This window comes from Palaemon carinicauda, chromosome 10 (genome assembly GCF_036898095.1).
Source record: "Palaemon carinicauda isolate YSFRI2023 chromosome 10, ASM3689809v2, whole genome shotgun sequence".
In the NCBI taxonomy this organism is placed as follows: domain Eukaryota; kingdom Metazoa; phylum Arthropoda; class Malacostraca; order Decapoda; family Palaemonidae; genus Palaemon; species Palaemon carinicauda.
The window spans coordinates 138,094,859-138,118,441 of NC_090734.1; the positions used below are offsets into that span (position 1 = coordinate 138,094,859).

The window sequence follows — 23,583 nt, forward strand, 5'->3', positions numbered from 1 at the left end:
CACACTGATTCCTTTGTTCCATTTGTGGCTAACAACTTTGTTAATCCCCCCCCCCCCCATTTACTAGTGAAAATTGAATGCCATGCCAGGCCTGAGTGCTGGACCTGGGATCAAATTCATAAATTCTCCAAAGGTGGAATGTTGAGGACTGATAATGAAGGCAATGTTGACAAAGTAAGCAAAGGATGATTAAGCAGTCCCAATGTAGTTTTCATGTGAAAGGTGGCAAGGGTGAACTTGTACAATAACTCGAACTAAACTTTTGTCGTTATATTTAGTGGTCTGGACTACAAAAAATACATGGATAAAATTTTTGTGAAATGTCCCCCCAAAAATACAGCCAAGATAAAAGGACAGGTAGAGTATCAGTTACTCAGAAGATAAAAGCTGGTTTTGAGTAATTTCTAGAAATCCTGTAGCATGTTAAATGGAGATTGCCAGGTTATTACTGGATAGAAATTACAGACTAGAAATGTTACATTTATGATGGGTAAATAAGTCTTATGTTATGCCCTACAGCAAAAACACAGTCCTCATAACTTAAAGGTCTTCTATGGGATTACTAATGTCCATTGCAGCATTACTACTGTTCCTGACTAAACTCGTTCCTATGTCCTTTTTTCCACATTGCTGTCCAGACTTGATATACTAACATGGTACACCTGTAGGGTTTATCCCTTAGCCCAAGGTGCCTTGGAGATTTGCATCCATCGTATAGTCCCTTGATTTAATCTAATCCACGGTCCCTAATATTGTGTCTGATAAATGGCGATCTTAGAATTTAAAGATTCATGGCTTGAATATGATTGGATCATGTTCTAAAGTATTTGGTAAAGATATTTCTAGAACTTGGGTAGTGGTGGAAATGTTGAAGAGGGCAAAATAGTTTAGAAAGTATAGTCATACTTATCATTGTGCTGTTAACTAAATAGAAATTGTCAGTGATAAAATTTTAATTGTTAATAATATTCCAAAAGAGTTAGGTAATATCCTAGTGATTAAACACTTCTTCAGGCATGCATATGAGAGACTTAGGTGCTCCAGAATTGAAACTGATTCACTCGTGTATCGTGGAAATCCCCTAATTTGGGAGTGCAAATGTCTTTGTACCAGCCCCGACTAATTTGAATTTTTTAATTTGCATATTGGACCCAAATATTCTATATTCTAATTTGACTTTTAAAACAGTAAGACAATCTATTTCTCTGAAGTTATTTCATTAATTGCTACCTTAAGTCTGTCTCCATCTTTGTAAACAAATACTTTGACGTTTCATAAGCATGGGTTCTGGCTGAACGGTTTATAGTTTCATCCTCTCTACAATCCCAAAGGCAGTATTCTTTGGTACCAGAGTTACAGCTTGCCATATTTACAGAGCATGTGAAACTTAATCAGCAAATTTCTGAAGTTCATTAAGCAATTATAACCGTCCGTATTGTCCCTCCGAAGAGTGTCCAAAGCTTGGACTCTACAAACACTGACACTGTCTGACACACCCTTTGGTGCGCGTTATTGACGACTGTTAATTTCTGCTTCATTTTGATATATGAATTTAATGAGAAAGGTAATGCATTAATTAAGAGCTGTCAAATATACAGTGGTAGTTAGGACTGATGAAACGGAATAATTGTTGTTCCAGTATCATGTTCAATTGTTACAGACAAAACTTAATACTGCGTGATAAGACTATAAATCTGATAAGAAAAACCAGAATAGAGGGCCTGATATATGTAGATGATTATATAATGTTCCTAGTAATAATATACAAAATAGAAAAAGCTATAATCCTACACATTAGTTAGCAGTATGAGTAATAAAAAAAAAGTTAGAAAGGTTAATGGGTGGTTAAAAATTAAAAAGAAAAAAGTTAAGGAATATATTAGGAGAATGGTACTCAGAAAAGGGAGACCATGGTCTTATGAGCAAAGGGGAAGCAGAACTAGAAGACATGTTGCAAGAAATTAGGAATTATGGAGACAGTAATTAAGTAGGAAATTTAGCATTGCTGGTGAGAAAAAAAAATTTTAAATTGCCAAAGGGTAGGCTATACAGTACAAGATGATGAAAGTAATGTATGATCAAGTTTGAACTACTGTAGGCCTACACCTTATTTGGGATTAATAGCAGAAAATGAAAGAACTGTATAGAAAGCAAGAACAAAAGAAAGAAATAGAATATAGGGTGACAAATAAAATCAAAAGAAAAAATAGAAGAAAAGAATGCAGAAGTTACTAAGTAGAGGTTTGTAAATAGTAAAGACAGAAAAGATTACATATATGAACTTAACACTATGGAGGTTTTGATAGTAATGAAGATATGGTTGAATATAATAGACTTAAAAGAAAATTATAGAAACACTGAACATGGTTGAAAATGATAGGCTCTGTGTGATATGCAGAGAGGCAAATGATTTAGCAGAACATGTGCTTAGCTGTAAAGAATAAAGCAAATTTAGAAGCAGTAGCATACTGTAGACGGATATTAGAATTACCAACTAAGGAAGTTGCTAGATATAATAGAAAGGCTATAGAAGCTAGAAATAAAAGTATGCAAGCTGCGCTGTTGTAACATCTGATAATGAATTTTCTGTAAATTTAATAAAATTTTCGTTATTTTGTCTGGAATATAGAAAAAAAATTAATTAATTGGGCTACAAAACCCTTACAAAGCTGACTTAAAGAAAATATTAGGCTTAATCTTTATTTAGTGAAAGAAATGTAGAAACCAAGAAAATTTTTAGACGTTATCTGGAGAAAGAGACAAAAGAAAATCAAAGAAAAACTCAAATCGCTAGATAATTAGAAGCGCCGTTGGAAAGGCAACGTCTCGATCCTGAACCTTGACACTGTGGACGCAAGTTTAAACTCAAGGATCCCAGAAGTTAGAACCGCTATCTTCCCCGCCATGATTTAAGCCTATGTATCACACTGTAAACAAAACCATGAAATATGTCTAAAGTTATCAGGAGAGATAACAGTTGATTACTTCTCTGTGTAGCTTACATGTTCCGGTCGAATTCAGTTATCTATATTTAAAATCAGAATCAACGCATCTCTTCCCTGATAGCTATTATTATTATTATTATTATTATTATTATTATTATTATTATTATTATTATTATTATTAGCCAAGCTACAACCCTAGTTGGAAAAGCAAGATGCTATAAGCCCAAGGGCTCCAACAGGGAAAAATAGCCCAGTGAGGAAAGGAAATAAGGAAGTAAATAAATGGTGAGAATAAATTAACAATAAATCATTCTAGAAACAGTAATAACGTCAAAATAAATGTTATATATAAACTATTAACAACGTCAAAAAAAGATATATCCTATATAAACTATAAAAAGACTCATATCAGCCTGGTCAACATAAGTATATTTGCTCCAACTTTGAACTTTTGAAGTTCTACTGATTCAACTGCCCGATTAGGAAGATCATTCCACAACTTGGTCACAGCTGGAATAAAACTTCTAGAATACTTTGTAGTATTGAGCCTCATGATGGAGAAGGCCTGGCTATTAGAATTAACTGCCTGCCTAGTATTACGAACAGGATAGAATTGCTAAGGTTTCAATAACCCTACCTTGTCGTTTGTGATAAATTTAACATTTATGTACGGAACTTTCATAAATTTCAATATCGAGTCACAAACTGTTTATATTCAACTCTTACTATCAAGTAAGAGTTGATTCTGAGACATTTCATGAATGACTATTAAATGCCATAAACCTTCTGAAAAAAAAAATAAATGTAAGAATATTGTTTAGATAAAGATGAATACTGTATTACAAACTTGTTTATTAAGAGTAGCCCTTGAAATGACCGTAATATGATACATAGCATTTAATGATTATAATTATTTTGTTTTATGTCGGCCAAACATATAAAGGCATATCTATTTTTCCTTGTTGGAGCCTTTGGGCTAATAGAAACTTGCTTTTCCAATTAGGGCTGTACCTTAGCTAATAATAATAATAATAATAATAATAATAATAACAACATAAGATCCAAACCGTATAAGATGAAAGTCTCCAGGGGTTACTAAATAATATTTTGTCTGTTGGCCTAACTCAGGTCATAGATTTGGTCTGTCGAAGGCCGAGACAGTAGGCCTAATCCATATTAATATATCCAAAGAAGTATTGTAGAATAATTTTTAATCACCTGTACCCAAGGACAAAATGTCTGTTTTATAGGATTTTACTTTTCTGCTATAACTACAACGTTCTTATATTTCTGTTCTCATTGTGATTGTGACTTCGATGATGTCAATAAGATGGAAGTATTAACTTCAATTAAGTCTTTACAGCTTTCCCTTTACACACACACACACACACACACATACATACATATACCAAAGGCACTTCCCCCAATTTTGGGGGGTAGCCGACATCAACAAGAAACAAAACAAAAAAGGGGACCTCTACTCTCTACGTTCCTCCAGCCTAACCAGGAACTCAGCCGAGTTCAGCTGGTACTGCTAGGGTGCCACAGCCCAGCCTCCCACATTTCCACCACAGATGAAGCTTCATACTGCTGAGTCCCCTACTACTGCTACCTCCGCGGTCATCTAAGGCACCGGAGGTAGCAGCAGGGCCTACCGGAACTGCGTCACAATCGCTCGCCATTCATTCCTATTTCTAGCACGCTCTCTTGCCTCTCTCACATCTATCCTCCTATCACCCAGAGCTTTCTTCACACCATCCATCCACCCAAACCTTGGCCTTCCTCTTGTACTTCTCCCATCAACTCTTGCATTCATCACCTTCTTTAGCAGACAGCCATTTTCCATTCTCTCAACATGGCCAAACCACCTCAACACATTCATATCCACTCTAGCCGCTAACTCATTTCTTACACCCGTTCTCACCCTCACCACTTCGTTCCTAACCCTATCAACTCGAGATACACCAGCCATACTCCTCAGACACTTCATCTCAAACACATTCAATTTCTGTCTCTCCATCACTTTCATTCTCCACAACTCCGATCCATACATCACAGTTGGTACAATCACTTTCTCATATAGAACTCTCTTTACATTCATGCCCAACCCTCTATTTTTTACTACTCCCTTAACTGCCCCCAACACTTTGCAACCTTCATTGACTCTCTGACGTACATCTGCTTCCACTCCACCATTTGCTGCAACAACAGACCCCAAGTACTTAAACTGATCCACCTCCTCAAGTAACTCTCCATTCAACATGACATTCAACCTTGCACCACCTTCCCTTCTCGTACATCTCATAACCTTACTCTTACCCACATTAACTCTCAACTTCCTTCTCTCACACACCCTTCCAAATTCTGTCACTAGTCGGTCAAGCTTCTCTTCTGTGTCTGCTACCAGTACAGTATCATCCGCAAACAACAACTGATTTACCTCCCATTCATGATCATTCTCGCCTACCAGTTTTAATCCTCGTCCAAGCACTTGAGCATTCACCTCTCTCACCACTCCATCAACATACAAGTTAAACAACCACGGCGACATCACACATCCCTGTCTCAGCCCCACTCTCACCGGAAACCAATCGCTCACTTCATTTCCTATTCTAACACATGCTTTACTACCTTTGTAGAAACTTTTCACTGCTTGCAACAACCTTCCACCAACTCCATATAACCTCATCACATTCCACATTGCTTCCCTATCAACTCTATCATATGCTTTCTCCAGATCCATAAACGCAACATACACCTCCTTACCTTTTGCTAAATATTTCTCGCATATCTGCCTAACTGTAAAAATCTGATTCATACAACCCCTACCTCTTCTAAAACCACCCTGTACTTCCAAGACTGCATTCTCTGTTTTATCCTTAATCCTATTAATCAGTACTCTACCATACACTTTTCCAACTACTCTTAACAAACTAATACCTCTTGAATTACAACACTCATGCACATTTCCCTTACCCTTATATAGTGGTACAATACATGCACAGACCCAATCTACTGGTACCATTGACAACACAAAACACACATTAAACAATCTCACCAACCATTCAAGTACAGTCACACCCCCTTCCTTCAACATCTCAGCTTTCACACCATCCATACCAGATGCTTTTCCTACTCTCGTTTCATCTAGTGCTCTCCTCACTTCCTCTATTGTAATCTCTCTCTCATTCTCATCTCCCATCACTGGCACCTCAACACCTGGAACAGCAATTATATCTGCCTCCCTATCATCCTCAACATTCAGCAAACTTTCAAAATATTCCGCCCACCTTTTCCTTGCTCCTCTCCTTTTAACAACCTTCCATTTCCATCTTTCACTGTCTCTTCAATTCTTGCGCCGGCCTTCCTTACTCTCTTCACTTCTTTCCAAAACTTCTTATTCTCTTCATATGACTGACCCAGTCCCTGACCCCACCTCAGGTCAGCTGCCCACACACACACACACACACACACACACACACACACACACACACACACACATACATATATATATATATATATATATATATATATATATATATATATATATATATATATATATATATATATATATATATATATATATATATATATATATATATATATATACTGTACATTTGTAATTGGATGGACAATCACTCCTCAAGGCCATGTTTGAATTTTCTAAATATTTTTTTTTCACTCAACGCCTTCATTAACCATGTAAAAAAATTCTTATATATTAGTACTGTATATATTTGATTATATGCTCATTCAAGTAAAATATGGTCATTCCTGTTCTCCAAACAATTCTTTTTCATCCAAGGGGTTAACTACTGCACTCAGTGGACAGTGGCTATTTTCCTCTTGGTAAGGGTAGAAGAGACTATTTAGCTGTTTAGCTGTGGTAAGCAGCTCTTCTAGGAGAAGGATGCTCCAAAATAAAACCATTGTTCTCTAGTCTTGGGTAGTGCCATAGCCTCTGTATTATGGTCTTCCACTGTCTTGGGGTAGAGTTCTCTTGGTTGAGGGTACACTCGGGCACACTTCTATCTAATTTCTCTTCCTCTTGTTTTGATAAAGTTTTTATAGTTTGTATAGGAAATATTTATCTTTATATTACCGTTCTTAGAATATTTTATTTTTCCTTGTTTCCTTTCCTCTCTGGGCTATTTTCCCTGTTGGGGCTTCTGGGTTTATAGCATCCTGCTTTTCAGACTAGGGTTGTAGCTTAGAAATTAATAATAATAATAATAATAATAATAACTGATAGCATTTTCTTGTGTTGTCAACAGATGGCAGTGATAAGGACGTCAAGGATCCCAGAACAGCTATCCTAAACTTTATCAGCAGCGACGTCATTCTACCTTTCAACTCTCTGGGAGAGAAACATCTATTGCGTATTATCGGGGAACGGAAGAAATCATCCAAATTAAGGATTCACACTGTGAAAGACATGGATCAAGGAAGCGAAACATTGATACCTCCCAAGAAAAAGTCAAAATGTCTGTTGTCCAAATGGCAGATTCTGATATTTGTGTTGGGTTTACTTCTGGCCTTGTTTTCCATTGTGATGATTGCGGGAGGCTGTCGACTTATCTTCTCTAGTGTAATGAAAAATGTAAGTACTCTAATTGTATGAAATTGTTTAAATTAGTCAGTTATTGTGTGATAGACAATATTGCCCTAAATCTCATTTTGGTTTTTAATTAGTTTTTACTTAATATTTTACTTTTATATATTGGTATAGTCGAAATTTATATTGGTCGGTTAGTGTGATAGACAATATTCCCCAAAAATCTCATTTTGGTTTTTAATTAGTTTTAACTTTGATAATTTTTTACTTAATATACTGGTATAGCCAATTGTATCCCATCTGGTATGTATTTCTGGTTCTTATTGCTAAAATTAACCCCTTTGCAATGCTAGCTTCCATCCTCCACTAACATAACCTCGATTCCCACTTAGTGACTCCCATGACTGTGTAATGGTAATCCGAAAGTAGGAATTATTATTGACTTGCCTAGCTGTAACCCTAGTTGGAAAAGCAAGATGTCACAAGCTTATAGGCTCCAGGGTGTATGATAGCGGCCACCTTTATGTATTATTTCTAACTTAGAATACGGCAGTGTAAGGGGGGTCGCAGGGTGGCGGTAGGCCCCCCTTTAGGTAAGTAGGTAAGGACACGGCTTGTAGGTTAGGGGGAAAGTTTGGGTTAATTGATGTCCATTTTTGATGAACGCGTGAGGAACTGGACGCTGATATACAAAGGCTCTTGCCCTTAATCAAGAGAACTCGGTAAATGTTTACAACACCACGCTCTCCGTTTACTCCAAAATAATGCAATCCTGCAGTTCTCATCTTCTTGCACAGTAATTAGGTGGTTATTTAAATTCTGGGAAAGCAGTAAATAGCAAAGTATGTTGAAGGGGTTATAAAAAGAAAATAGCTCTGTTTCCTCACTAAACGACTTGGAACTGACATGTCAACATAGTCGACCAAACAGAATTTGTGATGCCAGCGTACATAAACAGAAGTTTGTGATGCCAGCGTACATTTTGTATACTGTATGTTCAAAATATACTTAATAAAAAATTTGAGTGATTACTAATAAGTGTCACTATTTGTAAATTGCATATTTCATGGGCCTTCCTACGTGGTGACCGCCCCCATGACTTTGCTTACCTAAGGTCTTATCTGTGTGTTATCTCCCCTTGTAGAATTTACATTGGGTTTATCTTTTTTTTTTTTTTAAGTCATGCCTATGAATTTTAAAAGAATATTTGAAGTTAACGTCAAGGTAATTTAAACTTATATATGTACAAGTTACACGTATATTTTCTTTGATAGGAAAATTGCCATACATTTTGAATGATCGTAATACTGTAGTGACTTTCTTCCCAAACAAGAAACAAACTTTTAAGTTTTATAGCCTGTAAAATCTTGTAAGGAGAGTGAGACGAGCTATCACCAACAACAACTGACGGGTTATTCAAACGTGCGAGAATATAATACAAGGTGCGGACGGAAAAGAAGCATGCGCGCAGGCGCCAATCTGGCTTGAACTAACCGCCACAATGTGTTTTTTCCCACGTACAAATGCTTGAAATACAAGTCAATAGAAATAGGTAGTGAAATGATAAATACATAAAATTGTAGCTTTGAGGGAGCGGAATCAATATACTGTATACAGTGAACCACAGTATGGCGAAAAGAGAATTTAAATGAAGTGGAGAATTCGATGAGAATGCTGGACGACGGAGGGAGTGATGTCCTTACAAGTACTCCCCCCCCCCCAATACATCAGGCAGCGTAGAGGGCTGATGAGTCTAGTGTTCGTATCGTTTCGGGGGTCGGGGGGTTCCCCTTGTTCTTGAACGGAGGGGCGTGTCGTCGGTCGGCGTATGGATTGCTACCTCTCGTCGTCGTTTGTTGCTTTTCTTCTCATTGGGCACCTTGTTTTGAGGTGGCACTCTGGATCTGCCAGGTCCTGCGGAGGCAGTGTCGCTTCCTTCGAGAAACGCCGGTTTCACGCGATCTGAGACCCAGTCCTCTTGGCCATGCACGTTGAGAAGGAAGGCTTTCGTCGTTTCCTTGATTACTCGGTAGGGGCCTCGATAGGGTCTGGTTAACGGCTGTCGATGAGCGTCGACACGGACGAAAACATACCCGCAGTCGTCCAGGTTCCTCGGCTTGAAATGCTTAGTTCTGTCCTGGTAAGTTTTAAGACATGGCCTGAACTTTCTGGCGATGTCCCTAAGATGATCCAGCTGCGTGTCGTCGGTTGATGTGGGATAGAATTCGCCGGGAACTGAGAGCGCCTCTCCGTAAACCTTTTCAGCGGGCGATGGCTCACCATCTGCGCGAGGGGCGGTGCGAAGGCCGAGAACTACCCAAGGAAGTCGTGATTTTCAGTCCCCGTCGGTGCAGCTCACCATCAGGGACGCCTTGAGGGCGCGATGAGTTCGTTCGACCATGCCGTTTGCTGCGGGGTTGTATGCCGTGGTGCTGTGGAGTGTCGTTCCCATCAGGTTTGCCAGAGCGAGCCATATCTGACAGGAAAGCGGGGCCTTTTTCTGTCGTGATGTCGTCAGGAACGCCAAATCTGCTCGCCCAGCTTGACAAAAGGGCTTCGGCGCATGCTTGGGTCGTAGCTAAGGTCATCGGTGATGCTTCCAACCACCTCTTGGATCGATTAGTGATTGTCAGCAGGTAGCGAGCAGATGCCGAAGGCGGCAAAGGTCCCACAACGTCGATGTGGATGTGACCGAAACGTCTTTTCGGTTGGGGAAAATCACCTATCCCCGATTCGGTGTGACAGCTTATCTTGCTTGTCTGGCAATTGATGCATGTCTTCTCCCATTCCTGGACATCCCTTTTGATCCCTGGCCAGATGAACTGTTCAGACAGGAGGCGAGCAGTGGTGCGTCCCGAGGGGTGTGAAAGTCCATGGATGATGCGAATATTTTTCTTCTGCAGGAAGCCGGAATCCAGGGACGTGGGCGGCCGGTGCTGGTGTCGCAGAGGATAGTTACTCCTGCTGGCCCGAGGGGAATTGGTTATCTTGAGCGCAGATGGCCCCGTCATGTGATCTTGTGCTTCTAGGTCTGTGAGCTGCTCGGATGCGAGGTTGGCGTAGTCAATTCCCAGGTGGATTGCGCCGATTTCAATCCTTGAAAGGGCGTCTGCGACTGGGTTTTTCTTTCCGGGAACGTAGCTTATGGTGCACCTGAATTAGGCAATTGCTGCTAGATGACGTTGTCGGGAGGACCATGCGTCTGTCGATTTTGTGAAGGCGTGTACGAGGGGTTGATGGTCCGTCGCGATGGTGAAGGGTGTGCCCTCCAGGATGTGCCTGAAGTGGCGGACGGCGAGGAGCTCCCTATCAAAGGTGCTGTACGTATCTTGTTTCGGCGGGTTTCAGTTTTCTGCTGAAGAATGCCAATGGTCGGGGAGAACCATCGACGAGTTGTTCCAGCACAGTCCCACAGGCGACGTTGCTGGCGTTGGTCGTCAGTCACAGAGGGGCGTTGTCGTCGAATTAAGCCAGGGTGGTGGCGTTTGCGAGGGCGTCCTTTGTCCTGGTGAATGCGTGTTGTTGTGGGGAACCCCACTCAAGTTTCTAAGCCTTTCCCTTCAGGACGTCGTCGAGGGGTGTCAGGGTCTGTGCGATGTTGGGGATGAAGCGCCTGTAGTAATTGACCTTCCGCAGGAACTCCTGAAGTTGGCGGGTGGTCGTAGGTGTTGGGAACTTTCTGATGGCGTCCACCTTGGTTGTCAGGGGTTTTACCCCACTCGAGGACACGCAATGACCGAGAAAGTCCACTCCTTCGCCGAATGTGCATCTGTCAAAACTTACAACGAGGCCATTCTCTTGCAGGCGTTTGAGGACGGCGCGGACGTGCCTCCGGTGTTCCTCCTTGGTCCTTGAGAATATCAGGATGTCGTCGACATAGCAGACGCAGAATGGTAGGTTGCCCAGGATGCTATCCATTAGGCGTTGGAAGGTCGCCCCCGCATTGCGTAGACCAAAGGTTGAGTATGCGAAGGTGTAGGATCCGAACGGTGTCACAATGGCAGTTTTTGGACTGTCCTCTGGAAATATGGGGACCTGGAAGTAAGACTTGAGAAGGTCCGATCTTGGTGAAGTATTTCGCGCCATGCAACGCATTCGTCAGGTCTTGCATGTTGGGCAGAGGGTAGTGGTCGGGCGTTGTGATGAGGTTGAGGCGCCTGTAGTCGCCGCAAGGTCTCCAGGTCCCGTCAGGCTTCTTTACCATGTGAAGGGGAGATGCCCAGGGGCTCGATGCTTTTTTACAGATACCCATGCGTTCCATGTCCTCAAAGGCACGTTTGGCGTCCCTCAGCTTCTGGGGCGGGAGGCGGCGGAATTTGGCGTGTGTAGGAGGTCCCGTCGTCGTGATGTGGTGGTAGATCCCGTGCTTGGAGGGGGATCCCTGCGATTGTCGGAGCTCGGGCTTGAAAACTTCAGGAAATTCTTGCAGAAGGTCGGCGTAGGGCTGCGTCATTACAGCGGATACGGACATTGTGGCAGGGCCGGCTCTCAGGGCGCGGGACCGGCAGGTTCCTGTGTCGATGAGGCGTTTCCCGGCAACGTCGACAAGTAGTCCGTGGTGAGCGAGAAAATCTGCACCGAGGAGGGGGCGACCGACGTCAGCGATGGCAAAGGGCCAGGAATACGAACGACCCAGGATAGATATCCTGAGGATCCTAGTCCTATAACACCGTATGGGAGACCCGTCGCCGCAATGGGGCGTCTTTGCTGGGACCACGGTCTAGGTCGGCTTGTGACGGCGGGAACATTGACTGCATAGCGCCGGTGTCGACCATGAGTCTATGGTTGGAGACGGTGTCGAGGAAATAGAAACCATTCTTGCTTTGGTTTCCTGCAGCTGTGATGGTGGTAGGTGGTTTCTTCTGGCGTCATCTTCTAGGGAAATTGCATGGTGCCCTACATTTCTTGGCGTCGCTGCCGAACTCCTGGTGGTTGAAGCACCATGCTGGATTAGGCCTAGAGTTCGGACGTGTCGGTTGCGGTGGTTTCTTCCTTGCCAGAGCGTTGATCTCGTCGTAGTCATCAGGAGGCGTTGCTGAAGAGTCGATGGAAGAGCAGCTGAAGGAGGAGAACTGATGATGCCTTGAGGCGAGATGCTTTGGAGGCCTAGTGGAGCTTCTGAGCCTTCGACAGGAGTTTGTTCATCTGAAGTGTGTCAGCGTCCGTCAATTGGGCCCTTACGTCCTGCGGCAGGTGTTGAAGGAAAATCTCACGAGATACGCTAATCTCGTGCCGTCGGCCGTTGCTGTCGGTCTCGGGAAGCATTAGCAAGCTGGTTAACTCCTCCCACGCCTCGACAGGAGAGGTGTCACCCATGGGTTTGCCGGCGAGGTCCTGGACTTTGTGCCTTTGCTGAAACGGAGAGTGAGTAGATACTGATGAATTTCGTTCTCAGGCTCAGGTCGTTGTAGGAAACTTGGCCAGCCCAGGCGTCGAGCCATGGGGAAATCTTGTCGAATATCTCCTCTGGGATGGAGGTGAGAACGATGTCGGCCTTGGCGCAGGAGTCGCTGAGCCTAGCGACTCGAAAGAGTACGTCCGCTCTCAGGAAGCGGTGTTGTTGAGAAAACGGCGGCAGTTTGACTTTGGGCGTGGAGGCGAGGCCGTTTGGCGGGCTGAATCCGCCATTGTGGTCAGTCGGCGAAGAGGTGGGAAGTTGATATGTCGGTTAAGCTCATCCTACTGCCTAACAAATGCACCGAGGTGTGGGAGCACCAAAGGCCGAAGCTCACGCCTAAGGTAACGGAGTAAAAGAAGGTAGCACGGACGTAATAAGTCCATTAATGGCAAAGCCAAAACCTCTGATGCTACTTCAACTCTGGGGTCACCAGTTGTAAGGACAGTGAGACGAGCTATTACCAACAACAACTGACGGTTTATTCAAGCGTGCGAGAATATAATACAGTACAAGGTGCGGACAGAAAAGTAGCATGCACGCAGGTGCCAATCTTGCTTGAACTAACCGCCACAATGTGTGTGTTTTTTCACACGTACAAATGCTTGAAATACAAGTCAATAGAAATAGGTAGTGAAATGATAAATACATAAAATTGTAGCTCTGAGGGAGCGGAATAAATATACACAGTGAACCACAGTGTGGCGAAAAGAGAATTTAAATGAAATGGAGAATTCAATGAGAATGCTGGATGACGGACGGAGCGATGTCCTTACAATCTCTTTACGCAAATGACTAGATATTTTTAATTGCACAATCTTGTTCTTTCCAATAGAATTTCTTCCTATATGATGATGCATGTATTTATATCCCCTATACTCTTCATGCATTACAATTTTAATTATTTTGTCAATTCTATCGCCAATGAATAGGTTCCATCTTAACTATTTTTTAATTTTCCGTTTTCCCCAAGCATTAGGAACAGATGTATTTTCATGCTTGTGAAAACATATTTCACTAGATGACTCGGGAATACGACATAACCTAAATTTTCCTACCTAACCTAATTTACAGTGCAGTGTCCTTACCTACCAAAATGGGGCTGTCTCTATCTATCTCCTCTCCCCTCCCCCACCAGGTTGCTATGTCCTTACCATAACCAAAGTGTCTTCCCATATTGTTTGGAAGTGTGAAAACAAGGTTACCCTTTACAGTCCAATAGTCCGGTTGTGGAAAAAGATGAAGTGATTAATAAAAGGCGGTAATTTCTATGGCTCTAAATTTCTTTGAGAAATAAGTGCCTTAATACTCAGCAGTAGGAACATTTCCTAGTCTTGAAATTTCTATGTCATTTTAATCTCTTAACATACAATAACTACCACAATTTTGACACTGCTACACAATTTATCAGTAACTTTGTAGTGTTTAAAACAAACGGAAATGCAGGGTATGTTTTTTTTAACTGGGTACAGAAAAATGCGTACTGAAACAAGATCATAAAAGAATTAAGAGGGAAGATTCAGTGCTGTAATAAAGGTTGGGCAAAGAGTTCCATGATAATAGATTAGGTGCACAATTTTTTTTCCTTTTTTTTTTTTTTTCTTTTATGGGAAATTGTGGTCTTTGTGACAAAAAAGTTACATGAAAGTGATTCTGATAAGTGTCGAGGTAATGAATACTGAAAGTCATCTTATATTAGTGGTATTAGTGTTATATATATATGACAAATATTTCTGGAAACATAGTTGTCATGTAAAAGAAATTTGCTCTTCCCTTCAATGATGCCTTTTTTTCTATGACTGATATTATGCAGTATCAAAATTAAAAGAAATTTGTACTAGAGATATCCCCACCTATTGTCTAAATTCACTGTCCTTACTGGGCACGATCTTTGCCCCATTAAGACACTAATGGTAGGCTTCATTATTAGCAAAATATTAGAGAAGTAAATAAGTGTTTCCTTGAACTTGCATGGATGGAATAAGATTGTGTAGATAGAAATACCCGCCTTGGAGTCCATCGAAGCAGAAACTTGCTCAGTATTTCGGATAATACCTTCCATCTGAAGGGACCAAGGCAGCTTTAACCAGGTTCTGGAACATTGATGTAATCGATAGAATCCATTAACAAAAGTTTTCTTCCCCTTCTTATACTGGTGGGGGCTCACGAAGTATAACTTTCTGATAACCCCCAGGACTCGCAGAAAGGATGACTCCTCCCTTGGCTCTGGTGTCATAACTTCTAATGGTGTTACCATGAAAAGGTCAGAGGAATTCCCTTCCCTGGCAGGTGCCGAGGGATGCTTATCCATAATTTGGCTCATGATGAAGGTCTAGCTTAGCCCTTTTACTCAGTGGAGGAGCAATAGCATCCTCCAGCGTGACGACTGGACGACAGTTCTTTACCGTTCCAGAATATCTTAACATTTTCTCCCCAATTCAGTCACAGGGACAGGAGAAAAGGAAGGTTACAAATTCTGACCATGCCAGGACAACTCACCGGAGAGGGAGAGCTAGGGTAATGACAGTAGATGTAAGTGAAGGCTTAACATCCTCCTCTTCTCAAGAATGATAAAGGTCAATAAAGACCAGACCGTACCCCCCTGAAACGCTCCTTCTTGGACGCAGGTGTAACGCTAGGATCTGGTAGACTCGTGTTAGACAGATGGAAGTTTAATAGATGATCCCACGTACCGAGCCCCTCTTGAAGTACAATCCTGAGGGACCACCATAGGGAACGGAGAGAAACGATCATGACTTCTTTTCTTTTCAGGATGCTGTTATGGAACCACTATTGCCTTCACAGGGACTGGGACGGTGCTGGTCCTCTTAGTTTATCTAGGAGGTGGAATTGTGCACTTGACTTGCAGCACCACGTGTTCCTCTAATCGGATAAGTGGAGGGTAATTAGGTACAGTACTTAGGAGCTATTGCATAACCCAGCCTTGCAGAATGAGCTTGTATAGGGTCATGGCTGGAAGAGTGGGGGAACATACAACAGAGGACAACCCTTGGGGCCCTAAACTGCATATTGGAAAACACACCACTGACTTGTGGTATGACACACACGGCAGTGGGATAAAGGGATGGCGGACGCAGCACTGGTGGTATGGCGGATGTCTCCCACTCTGCTGGGTAACATAGAGGTACCATGTGAGCCTCTCTTGACTCTCCCTCTTTGTTGATGATTGATTGCCACCATCATACTAACACTGCAATCTCGGAATGTAGTCACGTAAATGAATGCGGTGATTATCCCTCGCCTGACGCCTTACACATCGAGGGATTTGAGGTGATGATTTCTTCGACTTGACTTGATCATTCCAAAGTTGTGGGCCACACGTCGTAAACGGAAGCCATACTTCGTAAACCAAATTGAAGACAAGTTGTAAAGAAAGGCATTGGAACTACCTGGCAAGGTTGTCATTCTGGAGTGTGCTCCTGCGCATGTTCAATAGTGCTTAGTACAGTATAATGCTCTGGAGAAAGCTCATTAAACCTCAAAGGCCAACTTATATGTGTACCTGTATAACCTGAGAACTTTCTTTGAGATCCCAGGTTAGAAACGAGAAGATGGACAGTCCAGAGCGTTGAAGGGTGGCGATATCGATGTCGCTTCTCGGCCAGCGTCCGGCGATCATCAGTCTGGACATGTTCAACGAATGAAGAAAAAGTAGTAGCGAGAGGATCCACTTCCAGCTTAGCATCTTCTTGCACAGTATAGGTCGGAGGAATCCATGTTGAGATAAACCTGAAGGATCGCATGATCACCATCCATCGTTGTCGTGCCTGGTGGTAAACCCAATGACAGTGTCGGACGGGAATTTCAGGAATTAAGAGATCTAGACGATTCCTCTCTAACTCCAAAACAGATAAAAGAGAATAAAGATGTTTAGATTTCATTTTACAAATGAAATTATTTCTTTAGGGAGGAGGACTAATCACTACAAGCCATACAAGAGGATTCTGAGGAGCATCTGTGTTCCTTGCAAAATGGCAGTAGATTATTGACTATTGGTACTGGGTAAGACATGTGACCTACTATTATTGATATGAATTTTTTTTTAACTTTTTTTTTTTGGTAAATATATTAGTTTGGTTTCTGGTAAATTTCGGAATATTGATGTACAATGGTAAGATACTTAGATTTGCTATATCAGAATTTTGTCTGGAAAATTTAGGTGCTAAAATGCCTTGAAAGATAAAGGGTTAAATTCTGTTATTGTTGTGCAAAGTGTTTGTTTTTTGACGCCACTAAAATCAGGAGGCTTGCACCCTCTGTTAGATTTGTAAGGTAAACTTAGGATGTTTTGTTGCAAAATTTTCAAATTATGAATTCATGTAGTGGCCTTCTTTTATAGTTATTTATATGGACAATTTAATGGTTTTATATCAAATTGGGTATTTTTTAAACTGGCAAATCCATATAGTATTGCATGACATCTAGAAAATTCTTACAATTTTTCAGGAAATGGAGGTTGTTGAAGGGTCCATGTCTTTCAAAATGTGGAGGAAGACTCCTATCCCTTTGATTCTAAAAATATACATTTGGAATATCACAAATCATGAAGCTTTCATTGAAGGTGAAAAACCAGTGCTGCAGGAGTGTGGCCCTTACATATGGAGGTAATGTGGCTTCCGTATTTTTTATTTTAGACATTTGCATGCTTTTTTTCTTCCTTAATGCTACACATAGCAAAGGACTGGTATATTTTCTTGTCCCTCTATAAGTATGTGAAAAAAGGGATTTTGACGAAGGAAAAATCTATTTCTGGGCGAGAGACCTGTGCCGCCCAGTGAAATGCTCCTTTTGCATCATTTCTAAGGTATATAACTGCTATGTATTACCAGAGAAAGAAGTTGCATAGGAATGCCAGTGTTGAACCCAGCTGGCTCACCTAAATAGGTGTCTGTATAATACTGGGGCGTGTTAAACCACAACCAGAGGTCTCTTGCCATTTAGATATCTCCTCGTCAACATCCCTGTAACAGTGAGGTGCCGTTCAACACCCACCACTGAAAGCTACTACCACCATCTCAACCCACGCCAACTAGTCACTCCTCATAGCACCCAAGTTTGGGCCCATTCTGGGAGGGAAGTAGAGGGAGGGTTCACTGGGCGGCACAGGTCTCTTGCCCAGAAATAGATTTTTCCTTCATCAAAATCCCTTTTCTGGGCTCCACCTGTGCCGCTCCGTGAAATAGTACGAGAGAAATGATCCCAAAACTTGGAACTAACACCTGAGGGGAAAGTAAATTAAAGACAAAGAAAAATATAAAAAAAACATGGTTTAATACAAATAGTAAATCCAGTGAATGAACCATTCCTTATAAGGAAGGATAGAAGGATAAGTTAACAATTGCAGCAAAACTTCCAAACTATGGAAGGACAAAGAAAATGCCATGTAAAATAATAAGCTGTGAGATCAAATGATAATTACATTCCTGAGGGTAAATACAAACAAAATTCAACTCTTGGGAGAGTAAGGCTGTTTACAGACATTATAAAATAAGAGTGCACCATAAGGGTGCAGCTCAGGTGAAAAACAAAACCAAAACTAAAGTAGGGACAATAAGTAAGGCAGGTAGAAGGAAGGAGGATAGAGCAAGACCTGATTATGAATCATTACTTTCAGGAGGAACCACATTCCCTGCTGCTACTATAGCAAACTTTAGGGCTTCCAAATGTTTTAAATAGTGGCATTTAAAAAACTGTTGGGGACTTCCAGCCTGTATATTTCGCAAGTTCATCAAAATTCATATGGTGAAAGTAATTAATATATGTAGTTACGACTCGTATATCATGAATGTGAGGGAATGATTCAGGGTTAGCCTTTTTAATGAAATACAGAATCTGCTGTCTGATTCCTTTCAGGGTGATGGTTCCTCCATTTTCTCTAATAAGGGCCCTGAGGACTTAATGGAAGTTCTATTTAAATAGGCTTTCAGAGTGTTTACTGGACATAAAGATGGATCCTGAGGAAGTGAAACAATCTTCCAGGGGGACCATCTGTTCTGGGGGTGTTATTTTTCGCTAAGAACCTTTTGTCAGGGGAAAGTAGGACTTCCTCTGACGAGAGAAATTCAATATGACCTGGATCTCTAGTCAAGGCTGAAAGTTCTGATATTCTGGCACCAGAAGCTAGGCTCATTAGGAACAAGGTTTTCCTTAATAATGGAATGTAATTAAAAGACACTTTGAGTGTCAGAAGCTAACTTACGTACATCATTCAGAAACCAGGAAACTGAGCTAGGGCGAGTTGATGGTTTCAATCTGGCGCATGCTCTCGGGATTGATGAGAAGTATGAATCTGTAAGGTCAATATTAAAACCAATTTGGAAGATCTTTTTAAAGGCTGATTTAATTGTAGTAATAGTACTGGCTGCTAGACCTGATTCAAATAAGAAGGTTACTGTCAGATTCATAGTCATCATCTCAACCTTTGAGTCCCTTAAAAACTTTGCGAGTTTCTTAACAGCCGAATCATACTGTCGAAGGGTGGATTCCCTTTTATCCGATTCTAAAAATAGGGTATTTTGAGGATCAATATCTGCACCTCTCTGAGCTGCAAATTTCATGAAGCCCATAAAGTTAGGGCACTCTGAATTTTTGAGGTTGCTAACACATTGCGAGTTTGTACTACTTGTGTTAGTATTGGATTGGGTATCTGCCGAGGGTGGAGACCCAGTTCCACCAGCAGGGGAAACCAGTTGTTCTTGGGCCAGTTGGGGGCTACTAGAGCAACCTGGCCTTTGAAAGTTCTGAGTTTGTCTAACACTTTCATCAACAGATTTATTGGTGGGAATAAATAAATTCTCTCCCAAGTGTTCCAGTCCAATGACATTGCGTCTGTGGTGTAAGCCCGAGGGTCCAGATTGGGGGCTACGTAGCACTCTAGTTTGTGGTTGGACTCTGTTGCAAACAGGTCTATCTGGAGACCCGGGACCTGAGATAGGATCCATTTGAATGATTTTAGGTCCAGTGACCACTCAGACTCCAGCGGAGTCGTCCTCGAAAGTGAGTCCGCCACTACATTTCGTACTCCCGCTAGATGGCCCTCTTAACGAGAGAATGCCTTGAAGTCATTGGGCTTCAGCACGGCATATCATTCCCGTGCTGAAGGCTTGTGACGGGCAAGAGGGCTCTCGAACTGGGGAATTTCTTTTCCTCAGTTGACTCTAAATTTCTCTCATTCTTTTTCTATTACCTCTTATTGCTTATTCCTCATTCATAATTATCAGCTGTCTCCAACCTTGCTGTCAAAACTCTTACCCATTTCACTGTCCAGGTTTTTTAGAGGGGACATTGTATCCACGATCGGTTTTTATTTCAAAATCAATTGTGGGAGCTGTGGTGGTCTTGCTAACTGCCCGAAAACGACACCTAGGAGTGTCAGTATTCCCATACTGGCACGCGGAACTATCCGTAGGAAATTTGGCCTTCGGATTCCAAGGGTTGGCGATTTCACAGAGATAGGACTCTCGGCATTCTGTCCGGTTTGCCTGCCACTATGATTAGAGTGGGGATGATTGTATTCTTGAAATGCTCTCAGTCCCATCAAGTGGGTTTGGCATACACTTGAGCCACTCTAATCATAGTGGTACCATCCCTTTGTGGTAGGGTAGGGAGTGGACATTTGGTAAGCAGCTTTCACAGGTGTCATTGGTGGAGAAATTAATTCCAGGAAAGGCTAACGGTGTCTTCTTTGGAATTTCAGACAGTCTTAATTTTTTCTCTCCCTTAAATTTTAATTTTTTCCATTGTTTTTTTTTTCATTGTTATTATGACCCCTTCCCTCCCCCTGAAAAAATAATTAATGAGTAAACTTAATATTCCCCGTACCCCTGGATCAAATGGCGAACCCCAGACACCGTTGACGACTTCTGCTTGTTTAAATAGGGAAAGCTCTGTTGACAACCTCGGCAATAAAAAGGATTCCTCCAACAATACTTCTCTGACCAGTGTTGTTAAAGACAATTTATCGGCACTGGTGGAAAATGATGCTTGTATTAACAGTAATACTTTACTCTCTGGTTCTGGCTCATTACCAGATCCAACAAAAAATCTGAAAATTCTCCACTTTAAAAAACATACCAATTGGTTGTAGCTATGACATAATTCATGAAGCCTTCTGTAGATTTGGGGCAATCAAAGAAATTTTAATGGAGCTTAATGGTAGTAAAGGCTTTTGGGAAGCTTGGGTATATTTTCAAGTTTTGAGATTGCTTTAGAAGCAAATAAAAATTTATAGAGCATAAAAATTGACAATTGTTTGATTTCTGGGGCTCTGTGATAAAGCACCAAGACACCTAGAGGTATATAAACCAGAAGAATGGATGGAAAAAGAAATAGAGCATAGACTTCCAGAAGTAAGAACCCCCAAGCCCCCAACATGGATAATTGCATCTGGGAAGATGGATAATTATAACTATTATAAGATTAGTAAATTTATACAAAAAAAAGTTGGTTTAATTAAAAGTAAGGATATTAGTAGATACGGTAAGCAATCTGTTTTGATTAATGCAAAATCAGATACTCAAGCTCACATGCTTTGTGCATGAAGATTGCAGAAATTGATCCTATTAAGGATATTAAACCACATATGAGCTTCAGCTATGGTAAAGGAGTAGTTTTTGATAGAGATCTATATGAATTTTCAGAACCGGAAATTCTGGACATGTGCCCTGCTAATGTTTGGAAAGTAAGTAAGATCCCTCAAACAAGCATGGTAGTTTTAACATTTGAAACCCCTGTTATACCAGATCATATAATTATTGAGAATGAAAGAGTACGTGTTCGAGAGTATAAACCTAGGCCTTTACAATGCTTTAATTGTTTCAAGTACGGTCACCCTTCCCGGTACTGCAATAATACGAAGATCTGTATTAACTGTTCTTTGTTAGAACATGGCCAATGCAACAGATACAACCTGTGCAAACTGTAAAGATCATCATAAATCAAATGATAAGATGCTGAACATATAAGTGTAGGTTATGCAAAGCATTTACTCAATCGGCAACTTAATTTTGCTCACGCGGTTAAGATGCCAACAAAAGATTATAATCCACTACCCCTTACTACCACAGGGGGACCAGTGGCAGCACCTGGCCCGTCAGGTGCATCTCCCTTAGTGGTAGTAGCCCAGCCATCTAGGTCAAGTGCTCCGCCTATAAAAGCCAGAGCACAAACCTCCTAAGAGGTCAATATGGTTTCCAATACACCAAAAGTATTGTCACTGATAGGAGCATCTCCCCTAGAGGTAGTAGCCCAGCCTTCTGGGTTAAGTGCTCGAACTGTTGAAGTTCTAGCGCAATCCTCCAAGGAAGCCAATGTGGCTTCCACCACCTTAAATGTATTGTCTCAGGCAGAATCTCTACCTGATTTGATGGAGATTGGAAAACAAGATCTTCCAAAGAGGAAAAGGTCCCCATCACCTTCATCTAAGTCAGGTAAGTGCCCTACTGCTCATGATCCTAAGGTTGACTCTTATAAAGATCCTAGAAAGAAAGAAAAGAAAGAGTGGTGGCCTAGTAAAGCCTTCCATCTCCAGGCCTTACATGGCTTCATCTGAAAAGTCCCAAAAGACAAATGAGACAAAGAAAAATAATAACAAAAGATAATGTCTATCATCCAGTGGAATTGCAGAGGTCTAAGTACTAGCATTGAGCAAATAAAAACTTTAACCAGGGACTCAGACACGAAGGTAATTTGCCTACAGGAAACCAAGATCAGTGACAAACCATTTAATCCTGGACTCAATTATCATTTTTGTAGATCCCCTCCTTTGCAAGCTGCAAGAGCTCAAGGTGGTACAGGTTTTATTATTCACAAATCTGTAAAATTTTAAACAATCCCACTCAATACACCACTACAGGCATGTGCAGTTAGAACTCATATCGGGAAAAAAAATTACTTTATGCTCGCTATATATTGAACCATCCTTAGAACTTTTCCTCTTAGATCATGCTGGTAATCCAAGAAGGCTTAGACTTTCTGACCTCCAAGACTTGATCAATCAGCTTCCTGCCACTTTTATTTTAATGGGTGATTTTAATGCAAAGCATACTTTATGGGGTGGAAATGTGTGCGATAGATGGGGTAATCTTGTTGAAGAATTAATCGACAACAATGATGTAATACTAATGAATGATGGTTCTCCAACTAGGTATGATGTAGTCCACAACTCTACATCAGCCATTGATTTTTCAATCTGTTCCTCATCCATTCGATTGGACTACCTTTGGTCAGTAAATGAACACCTACATGGCAGTGACCATTGGCCAATAATGTTAAATTATGTCCATAATCTTCCTTCTCAGTGTCCACCAAAATGGAAGATAGATGAGGCAGACTGGGCAGCTTATGAAAACTGTTCACACACTGATAAAGAATATGATGAATTTACATCTCCAGTGCATGCCTATCAACATCTTGAAAATATTATTGATGATAATGCTAGCAAGTTTATACCTAAAACATGCGGTTTACCTCATCGCTCTGTAGTTCCTTGGTGGAGTAAAGAATGTGCCAACGCAAGAAAAGTGACCCAAACTTGCTTCCGAAGATACTTGAGGACAAACTATTTAGCAGATAGAATAGCATATCTCAAAGCCTGTGCCAAACAAAAAAGAATTTTTAAAAAAGCAAAGAGAGCATCTTGGAAGAAATGTATATCTAATATTAATACC

General features: G+C 41.3%; 1 protein-coding gene across 1 annotated transcript in view; it reads left to right on the forward strand.

The window, feature by feature from the left end:
* LOC137648818 (protein croquemort-like) overlaps positions 1 to 23,583 on the forward strand; it is a 122,422-nt gene that overhangs the window by 56,434 nt on the left and 42,405 nt on the right. Inside the window, exons 2-3 of the mRNA XM_068381976.1 lie at positions 7,220 to 7,545; positions 17,363 to 17,520. Coding sequence (XP_068238077.1) covers positions 7,381 to 7,545; positions 17,363 to 17,520 — 323 coding nt within the window. The 5' untranslated portion in view covers positions 7,220 to 7,380. The remainder of the gene's footprint in view (positions 1 to 7,219; positions 7,546 to 17,362; positions 17,521 to 23,583) is intronic.